This window comes from Doryrhamphus excisus, linkage group LG7 (assembly GCF_037039965.1).
Source record: "Doryrhamphus excisus strain RoL-2023G ecotype Guam linkage group LG7, RoL_Dexc_Guam_v1.1, whole genome shotgun sequence".
NCBI lineage: Eukaryota > Metazoa > Chordata > Actinopteri > Syngnathiformes > Syngnathidae > Doryrhamphus > Doryrhamphus excisus.
The window spans coordinates 14,602,403-14,612,988 of record NC_136363.1 but is presented as its reverse complement, the minus strand read 5'-3'; the positions used below and the strand labels follow the sequence as shown (position 1 = coordinate 14,612,988).

Genomic DNA, 10,586 nt, shown 5'->3' with positions numbered 1-10,586 from the left:
TTTTATTTTTTTTATATTTTATTGGGCTTCATATGACATTTTAACATGAAAAAATTGAAAGATTTTGTTTTATAGCATGCAGCCCATGCGACCTTGGCACTTAAAATCATTTTATGTTAATCACTTTATATTAATATTACAATGCATACCTTAAACTGTTGGCGAGCTATAACAGAGTGGTGTTCTCGCTGCTTTAGGGAAAAAACACTGGTCTATTTGCTCCAGGGCCACCAGACTGGTCGACAGCCTGTATCCTCAACGCAACTGGAACTGCTAAAGGGACACCATTTGTCGGATTGTTTGCATTTTCCTCATCTCATGTCCTGCTCTGCCATGTCCAGTCAACTGCTGAACGTTGGGTTACTGTGGTATTACTTTCTGCACAAACGATTGTTGGAGTGTTAAAAAGTAGTATTTCTTAACTCCATCTGTGCACTTTGACTGTTATACGAGTGCTATGCTGCATAAAAAGTCATTGAAAAATGTATTGATTTAATTGTTGGGCTAATATTTTTAATGACTTACAATAAATCCTTTTCATATGAAAACTGGCCTTGTAGTACTATGCACATCTTTTTGTTTTTCAAATAATGTTTAAGCAGATTTATGTGACCTTTGACCTACAAACCACTTTGTATCAGTAGGAATTGTCTGCTAGTACTATACACGCCTTTTTGCTTTGCTACTTAACTTTGCTAGGATTATATATGAATTTTTTTACACAAATCATTACCAATAGCTTCCAGGTCATGTGACCTTTGACCTCTGAACCACTTTATATCAGTAGGACTTGTTTGCTAGTGCTATACATGCCTTTTTGCTTTGCTACTTAACTTTGCTAGGATTTTTGATGATTTTTTTACACAAATCATGACCAATATTTTCCAGGTCATGTGACCTTTGACCTCCAAACCACCTTGTATCAGTAAGAATTGTCTGCTAGTACCATACACGCCTTTTTTCTTTTCTATTTAACTTTGCTAAGATTTAATATGAAGTTTTCATATGAAAAGGAATGGTGTGATTTTTTTTTTTTTTTAAGCAAACACTCTTCAATGGAATAGAAATGAATGAATATTTATTGACGGTCCCTAGTCAGAGGGCGGGACTTCCGTGTGATCTCCCCGCAGCAGGAGAGAGCAGCCCGGCACAGTGAGGGGAACGACCGCCGTTTCTACGGAGGCGAATATCCAACGTCCAACGTTAAACTAACTTCACCACGGTAGACTTTGTGCCTTTATCTATAAGAAATAATTCTTGAAAATTCTTTTTTTTACAATTACAACTTTTACAACTAACAATTACAACAACTACACGCAGAAAACACCTCAAAATGCATATGAATGATGAATGAAAGGGATAAACTATGACTATGTGGCAGCGACAGCAACAGAGACACCGCTGATTTGCATTTAGTGTTTCTCCCCTCTTTTTCATCACATTAGGAAAGAACTACAGTCACCCACCGATGACGTCACAGACGGCGAGGGCGTTAACTTCCGCCTTGTATGTATTTGCAAGCTAACGAGGGCGTTTTGTGGTAAGAAAAAACAACAACAAAACAAGACATTGAGAACACAGGTGGGCTCACGCCGTGTTAATTACAGTACTCTTGAGTACAACGTACTCTGAATTGAAAAATGGACACAAAGAGGCAACATTTTGCCAGAAATTGTCAACTGAAAAACCCGCTCGCCTCTGTTATTAAAGAGACTGTACGCAACTAGCTCCAAATTCCGTTTTTTGGAGGCAAAAAACCAAAGGCTAGCCCCCCCCCCCTCCCCCAAAAAAAATGCAAAAATGGTAAAAATACAGCAATATGGCAAAATGTAAAGAGCTGAAATACTACTAATAAAACAAATCTTTGTTTTTAAATACAAAGTGTATAGTTTAGACGTTTTACAGGATTTAAAAACTAACAAATTTCAAAGTGGTCCTCCACATGTTAGATATTTACTAAATGTTTGGACACCCCTGGGCTAGAGATTCATGTGTGTACATTTTAGCAGCTAAACTTTGCCAAATGGGTATCATAACTAGTGTGCATGTGTTATGTCGGCGTATCTTACATACCCAAAACAGGAAGAGGCGGGATGTGGGATGTAATGCTGGGCTTGTGGCGGATCCAAGCGGTCTACCTGAAGTCACAGTGAAGACTCTGGACTCAGAGTCTTATACTTATAATAGCAGAAGCTATTATGAGTCCATACGTCAGCAGCAAGGTGACGCGTCCTGCCCGCTTTATGCCAGTCGTACTTGACCCTGTCCTTCCTTTTGTTGTCTCTGGAGTTGACAGCGAAGCAGTTGAAGGACCACAAATCATCATCAGTGGAGATCCCAGTTGACAAGCAGAAGCTCATCTCCCGGGATAGAGTGTTCCAAGATGACAGAACACTGACCATGAACAGTAAGTAGATCACCCCAGGCACACACAGTGCGGCTGCGGTACATGCTGACGTATATTTGGGCTATTTGCTGCACTTCATTTCTACTTTGGTAATCATCAGTAACCTTCATTCACAATCCGTATGTATGACAGGTGAGGGGGCACACCCCCCTTTTGGAAAATGGCTGGGATTGAGTTATCAGAAAAAGGATGTAATTCTATGGAAATAACTTCATAATATTATAAGGAAAAATAACATTTTAGTTGCACAAAGTCCAAAATAAGAAAGAAACAATAATTTTTTTAATGGGATACAATGAGAAACATTATATTTTACATATAGTGGTAACAAACAAAACAAAATAAAGATGTAGTTTTGGGAAATCATATTAAGGGAACAAAGTGAGAATAGCACAAAGAACATTTGAATTGTTTAGCCAAAAAAAAAATTTTAAGAGTGAAGTTGATAATAATAATAGGTTTTTTTCTTCGAACACAGTGGTGTTTAGGAGAAGGTGATTGTTTGACTAATGGCATGATCGACACCAGTATGACCGAACTCCAGCGTTTGTCTCCTCGGATGACCTCTCCTCGTCTGATGCTGTGTACAGCGGCTGGGTGGGTCTGTGGGACCGCTGCCAGTCACTGCCACCAACAGCCTGCAGGGGGCGCGGGAGAGGCCACAGCTGCAGGGCGCCTATGCAACACTATACATAACCAGGCGGTACAGCTTTCATATTGGATTATTCATTATTATATTATTCATTAGATTCTAATGATTGGAATGTATACATAACAGCTTTGGGTTAATGCCGACTACGAAAGTGTCACATATATATGACACACATTTCATAAACGTGTATACAGTGGTATGAAAAGGTTTGGGCGCCCCTTATTTTCAATATCATTTTCAAGATTTTCATTTTTTTTTAAATGACTGCTTGCCATTCCGGGTAAATATATCATATTGCAGACCAACACAGTGATAGATGAGAAGGGAATGAATGATTTGAATGTAGCTTTAGGACCAAATAACGGACGGGTAGATGAAGGGGCTTTGTGTGGTTTGTGGTGCTTCCCCCTCATTTAACACCTTAATAAGTGTTAAATGTATGAAATGTAAATGTTGAACATGTTTAATATATTATCATATAAATACAAATATACATGCTTACATGATAAAAATGCAATCTTAACATAAACATCAAAATTTATATAAATTTCATAATTCTACTGTAAATATAGAAATTTGTCAAATTTTATATAAATTTCATAATTCTGCTGTAAATTTAGAAATTTGAGTCTACATGTCTAGTTTTGAAATATGTTAACTATAAATGTTACATGTATTATGATTTCCCACTTAACTGGTAACTATATAGTAGTATTTCACATATTTGTATGCAACTACTTGTATTAAACATGTATATTTTGCAGATTTCTAATCTAATAATTACAACTTTGATTGCAAAAATTGATCCAAAAGCAAGCTAGCAGGATAGTTGCTAATGAAAGCAAAGCATGGTAGACATATGAAACCAAGTGAGGTTTCAGTCATTGGAGGTTTTTATGTTTTCTTCATTTACTGCACTCGTTACAGTCGGGTGACAAGTTTAACACAAACATGAACGTCGTATGCCGAGCACCACAGCAGCAGCGTCACACATCCACCACGGGAACACAGGAACTTAGCGGGGAAATGGAGTGAGAAGATGAAGACCACGTGTGCTTCTGTTCACTTCCAAAACACAAATCACCAACCGCTTTCTCTTCCATTTTGCCAAGTGAGCGTGATCATGAATCGTGAAAAGCGAGCATTTCAACAACGAGATACCCCGTTTTCAAATGTTGACGTTGTCCGATGGACCTTCCAAACGCTCCAAGAGCTCTTAGTCTCGGAAGTGTCTCAGTGAGGACAGGAGGAGGGGCAGCAGATTGAGAGCGGGTTGGTTCTCCTCCATCTCCAGGGCGACGAGAGCGCTGGCGAGCAGGGACGTGACTCTGGGAAAGGCCGGCGGCTGAGACGGCATCACCTGCACGGAGGGACATGGCAGCACATCATATCATCACATCATACATGGCAAACGTAGCATTTGGCTTTGTGGACGACTTCAGGTCTTTAAAGGTAAATACAATCATATGTGGTGTCCTTTTAAAAAATAGTCCAATAACTATCTGACACCATCTGATAGAGGAGGCTTTTAAGAAGAAAAAAAGGTCTTCTTCAACACCACAAAATATCCCGTTTTGACTTCACCAAACATTGAAAAGAGGAAGTTTTATTCTCTGATGATCTTGATGGTTCAGATGTCTTCCAACGTTACTGGCATGACAAGGAGATCCCACCTGAGATGTTTTCCATGTGGCACCGAGGAGGCGGCGCTATCACGATCCTTCCATGGAACAATGGGGATTCCGGTTGTGCAGGGGTGTCAAACGGCAGGGGGCACCCCCCATGGTCTGTGTGATAATGACTGGCTTGTTCAACAGGACCACGCTGCTCTTCACAATGCCTACCCGACGCAGGCCTGTGCCTCACTCGGGCGGTGGGGGTATGCCGGGTTTGGGCAAAAGACGGGGTACACCCTGGACTGGTGGCCAGCCAATCCCAGGGCACATATAGACCAGGAATCATTCCCACTCACATTCATACCTATGGACAATTTGGAGTCTTCAGTTAAGCTAAGATCTCCGTCGGACCTCCCTGTGTGGGGTTTGCATGTTCCCCCCATGCATTGGCCTGACAGCGCGTCTCAGCTCGGTGGTACATCGGAAAAGGGCAAACCAATTAAGTTCTCACCTTTTCAACTTTATGGCGGTGAATGAGTCCATCGTGTCCTACGTAGAATGTCGAGAACGCATCGTAGAACCTGCAACATATACCGACGCTTAGCTTAGCTTGCTGTGATGTAAGACGCTAATTCAAGGCTGCTGTCCTCGTTTTCACACAAAGTACTAGAGCCCACTCAAATTCTTGTATCCCAGGGAGCTGAGCCGAAAGGCTAAGCTCTCCATTTACCAGTTGAGCCACATGGTCATGAGCTTTGGCTGGTGACCCAAAGGACAGTCAAAATGAGTTTTCGACGTTAGGTGGCTGGGCTCATCCTTAGAGACAAGCTGAGAAGAAGTGTCGTGCGGGGAAGAACTCAGGAGTAGTGGAGCCACATGGAAGACATGCTAGCATGCATGGAATACAGTAACAAATGAGGATTTGTCTGATTTAGGTTATGTCGATTGGCGATTTTGACTTTCCATGTTTCAGTTAGTTTTGTGATGATGACAGCAAATCCATGTGACATCATCATGCATGCCCTTGCAGCGGATTGCAGCGTTACCTGTACAAGTGTGATTTATCTTTGCGATAGATGCGTAGGATGAGCGAGTGCAAGGGAAGGCCCCTCAGCCTCCAGCGAGCCTTAATGGTGCCATCCTCCACGTGCTTGGTCAGCTTCAGCACCTCCAGCCTCACGTCGGCAAAGTACAGCAGACACAGGAGGCGCCACAAGGACAGGTTGAGCTGGTACACCAGGCGTCCTCTGTGGCGAGTCAGACAGGAAGTCAAACCAAGAGTCAAACAACCGCCGCGACGTGCACGAGCACCTTTACCTGGTCTTGGTGTTGAGAAGCCCGTTGATGAATTCAATATCATTGGAGTACATGGTGTAATCATGCGTCTTATGGAGGAAATTTGGCAGCTGCAAACCACAAGTTGACGGTCAGTGCGACACAAACGGAGCTATAAAAATACATAAAGACTCTGAGAAGGAGGTACCCTCTGACAAAGTCCTGGAGCCGATTCACCGCAATAAGTGGCGTCACAGTGAAGTGAAGCCATGATTCATTCACTCCTCAGTCACACAGAGACCACCGCCATCCATGCATTACATTCATACCAGTGTGGGCGCCACTGGAGGCAAGCGGGTCATGTGTCTCGCCCAGGGACGCAACAACAGTTTTAATGGCCACAGAAGTCCATCAGCAGAGGTAGTGGGGTCTGTAAGCGCATCACTATATTACAAGACTCAGCTGTAGGAAAACTGCTGTCATGGTCTCGGTACAGGGGAACATCTACAAGAGTTGTACACATGCCGTATATACGTACGTCATCATTGCTGTCATTCATCATCAGTAAAGGGCGACTGCGGCGAGAAGATGCGCCTGCAGAGGGCGTGTATTTAAGAAGGCTCATCCGGCGCACCGGGGGTTTTGGTGGGGGAAAAAAGGTAGTGACGCCACACGCGGACCGGCGATCCTGATAGCTGGCGTTCGAGACACGAGGACCAGTTTCCTTTTCCCTTCTCTCATGCTTGAGCTTTTGGACTTTGCCAAGGTTCCGGACGCTAGGGATTAACGCCAGGTGGATGCACGTCCGTGAGTGGAACTGCGGCTTTCACCTCCGTCTTGAGGACTAAGTTTGACTCTTAGGTGAACTTTGGGACCCTTTCAGGATGGGGGGTAAACGTTCGGGATTAAGTTGGTGTTCCATGGTTGTCTTTGTTGGCGGGTGGGAAGTTGAGTTAGTTAGTTAGGTTGGGAGGGGATGCTATGCGGGTTTGGTTTGGAGTCATTAAACTGCCGTTGTGGAGGAAAACCAGCATTTTCCACAGTGTTTCCTTTATCTTACAGCTGATATCCGCTCCCCCTTCTTGTTTGCGTTGTAGCCTCGTTACCTCTATCGGAGGGCGCCATCGTTACACAGTGACGGGGTGGAGGTTTTAGTTTTTCCCGGATGACAGTGCTTCTCACCTTATCTCTAAGGGAGAGCCCAGCCAACTGACATTTGGTCCCGTCACTCACTATCCAAAGCTCATGACCAAAGGTGGCTAGGATGGGTAACATCGATATTATATCCCCCTCCATCTCAACAGACCGTCACTGCAGATGAGGGCGAGATCAGTGCAGACTTACCTCGCTCCTCAGCCTTTCGTACACCACGGCCAGTTTCTGCTCTCTCTCTCCGTCTCCTTCGTGATGCTGCCCTTCTGCTAGCGCTGCACGGCTACACAGAGAGGAGGGCTGCGGCAGCTGCAACTCCTCCATCTTACTGCCTTCAAGTCCAACATCCTGTCTAGAGTTCAGCCTGCCGTGTGGCGTCGGTTCCGTTCCCGGACAATGGAAACAAAAAAAGCGAGAGCCATACATGAAGGGCGCGGGGCATCTCTCAGTTTCAAACAGGCTCCTAAAACAGTCTGGGTCGCTTCTCCTGATGCCGCTGACCACGCTGATGTCATCCTCCCTGCTGCCGTCCACCGTGGTGAGTAGGAAGGACAAATCCGAGGACTTGTGAGTCCCTGGAGTAAGTAACTCCGCTAGCTTAGTCCATGGGATCTCCACAGTGGTGCGCGTGGCTCCCGACTCGCTCTGTGGCACCAGCACACACACGCTTAGCGATTCCTCCCAGTCGTCCTCGTAGCTGGCGTGATGAAAGGGGTGGGACAGAGCCGGCTGCTTGGTGGTCTGATATCGCAGGCTGTTGGGGGGCGCCAGGGCCCATGATGCACTGCTCAGAGGACGTGCTGGACAGAGCCACTGGAAGTCTGCTGGCTGGAAGACACACACACACACGCATGATCATCACCCTTGCAGATGCTTTTATGTCCTTTGTGGATGCTGCGTTCGCTTGATTTGGTTGGTTTAGCTTCCCATCATTCCATCATTGCATGCATCTGTCTGCATCTGAAAACCATCTAACCTACAGGGGCTGTGATTGGTTGACTTTTACTGCAGTTTTTCCTGTGATTATACCGTTGTTTCAGAGGAAGTACAGCCCACCTTCCCCTCTTTCTGGATCAACATTTGCAATAACGCTTCCAGCTCCGATAAGTCTCCAAGAGATGCCGAAGGGGAAGCAAGTACGTTACCTGACTCACACCCCCGATGTGTTTTGTGATGGGCTGCCTTCTGCCGTGGATGCGTACAAATGCCACCCAGAAGGCAACGCTCCCTCTGCTCACAGCCATTCACCACAGGGGCCGATGGCAACCCTGCTCAGTAGCTGGCCATCGCCACCACCCTCACCAAGGACACTACAAAGTCACGATTGTTGGATTCTACAGCAGCGCTTCCTGGGCCTCCCAGAACCTGAAGCACATAAACAACAACAATATAGGTACAGTATATAGTACAGTAATCCATCATTCATGGTGAGAAATCCCACTCTTCCAATGCTAATATGTGTGAGTCGACATTTCAGCTGCAGTGAATTGATCATTCATCAATTATCCAATTAATCGACAACTATGTTATTTATTTGTTAACTGTTATTTCATGTCGAGAAGACTCTGATAATGGTTTGTTGCAGCCCTAGTCAATGTTTTGCATTATTTATGGCTTATTCTCTCTTCGTATATATCTACTAAATTGTGTACTAGGAATGTAAAGGTGACTATAGGGGTGTTATTTCATGTCTAGAAGGCTCTGATAATGGTTTGTTGCAGCCGTAGTCAATGTTTTGTATTATTTATGGATTATTCTCTGTTATTATATCTACTACATTGGGTCATAGGAGTGTAAAGGTGACTATAGGGGTGTTATTTCATGTCTAGAAGGCTCTAGGGGTGTTATTTCATGTCTAAAAGGCTCTGATAATCTTACATTGCAGCCCTAGTCAATGTTTTGTATTATTTATGGCTTATTCTCTCTTCTTATATCTACTATATTGGGTCATAGGAGTGTAAAGGTGAATATAGGGTTGTTATTTCAAGTTTAGAGGGCTCTGATGTTAAACAGCACATTGAGAAGGTTGTAAACAAGTTTTCGACGCAAAAATGTTCAGTTTTCAAGAAGGTATCCTACTTGACTAAAATGGACTTGTCATGCTGAGGTCTGTAACCATTCAACCGCACTAAACTAGGGATTAGTGTACAGACTGCCATCATGCAAAGAAACATGCAAACACCACCACCACCCCCCCCCCTCAAGTGTTTGTGTTGCTGGAGCATCAGCAAGGTGGCCAACTGGATCACATTTTATCATCAGTATATCCAAGTCTTCACTTGATATCCTCCAAAACATACATTTGAGGGAAAGCTTTGCTTGTGCCCCACATTTGCATACTACCTTGAGGATTTCAAGAGCATGTGACACGCAGCCGACCACAAGCTTACAATGACTGCCGAGATTGAATTACCAGTCACTTGCTGCTGCATAGGGAACCACTTGTAAGTTACGGAAATAGTGCGGAACTACAAAAATGGCGATTGTCTTTGGGGAGTGTTTTGGTATATCGTGAAGGGAATGTCCAACTGCTTGATCTTTTGCGACTCAGTGATAAAACACCAATATAAAAATGTCATTATATTATCACATTCACTTACAATAGGGTTGTGTTGCTGGTGTGATTAGCATTAAAATAAAATAAAAAATCGAAGCAACGGTGAATTCCATTTTGTTTGATACGAGCAATATGGCATAGATTTGAATTAACGTTAGTGGTATTACTTTACAAAAGCATGAACTACTCAAATTAAATTGCATTTTATTTGTCCAGTATCTACAGAAGGAATTCACGAATGTCGTTTGGTGAGTAAACTGAGTGTAAATAAGGTGTGTTCCATCGTCCTTCCACAGCACTGACATTGCTTTACATGCCGGCTGGCTAGTGCTAGCCGGCTACTGGGACTGTCAGATGCTAAGCTAACTAGCTAGCTAGCTAGCTAGCGAGCTGCAAGCTTTGTCCTGAACGGACAAGCGTCCCCTGCCATGTTACCTTCAACTCATGCACCCGCACTGACAGCACTACGCCCGGGAAGGCTGTCCTGGTCATATGTTATGCGGTATTCACAAAAACGGTTAGAGCAAACACAAGCTAGCATGCGTCATTCGGGTAACTTACACAAGTGTAATCCCGTCTTGTGTGTCCTTGCTTTGGCCAAACACGCCTCACGCAGGAAGGCGTAATGCTGCCTTCACCGACTGTGGGAAAAATTATACGTCTGTGACGTTCACGAAACGTGTCCTCTTGATGATTCGTTTGGCTTGCTTTTTACATATATCTATTTTTTAATGCGTTCGTCCAAAATGACAACAACATGTATGTATTTAAAAAAACGTACGCGGTTTTAGTGGACTGTCATTTGTTAATATTGGAACATAAGCAAAACGAGAGAAAATAAGCGAAATTATGAAGTTCCACAATAATTTCTCGTTATTATTTTCCCCGCGTTAGTGCTGGTTCAAAGACACGACTGCCTTGCCGACT

At 43.9% G+C, this 10,586-nt stretch overlaps 1 protein-coding gene and 1 long non-coding RNA gene across 2 annotated transcripts; one reads left to right on the top strand and one right to left on the bottom strand.

Annotated features, from left to right (window-relative positions):
* The first annotated feature begins 1,129 nt into the window (after positions 1 to 1,129).
* LOC144899548 (uncharacterized) lies at positions 1,130 to 3,752 on the top strand. Its single transcript, XR_013627742.1, has 4 exons — positions 1,130 to 1,222; positions 1,446 to 1,540; positions 2,290 to 2,407; positions 2,886 to 3,752. It is a non-coding gene; the product is annotated as an uncharacterized LOC144899548 (long non-coding RNA).
* lg7h6orf136 (linkage group 7 C6orf136 homolog) lies at positions 2,707 to 10,572 on the bottom strand. Its single transcript, XM_058046651.2, has 7 exons — positions 10,095 to 10,572; positions 8,248 to 8,467; positions 7,295 to 7,930; positions 5,993 to 6,081; positions 5,722 to 5,922; positions 5,187 to 5,256; positions 2,707 to 4,419 (listed from the first exon to the last, which is right to left on the bottom strand). The coding sequence occupies exons 2-7, from the start codon at positions 8,344 to 8,346 to the stop codon at positions 4,276 to 4,278; spliced, it is 1,239 nt and encodes a 412-aa protein (XP_057902634.2). The 5' UTR covers positions 8,347 to 8,467; positions 10,095 to 10,572; the 3' UTR covers positions 2,707 to 4,275.
* Between the last annotated feature and the right edge of the window lie 14 nt (positions 10,573 to 10,586).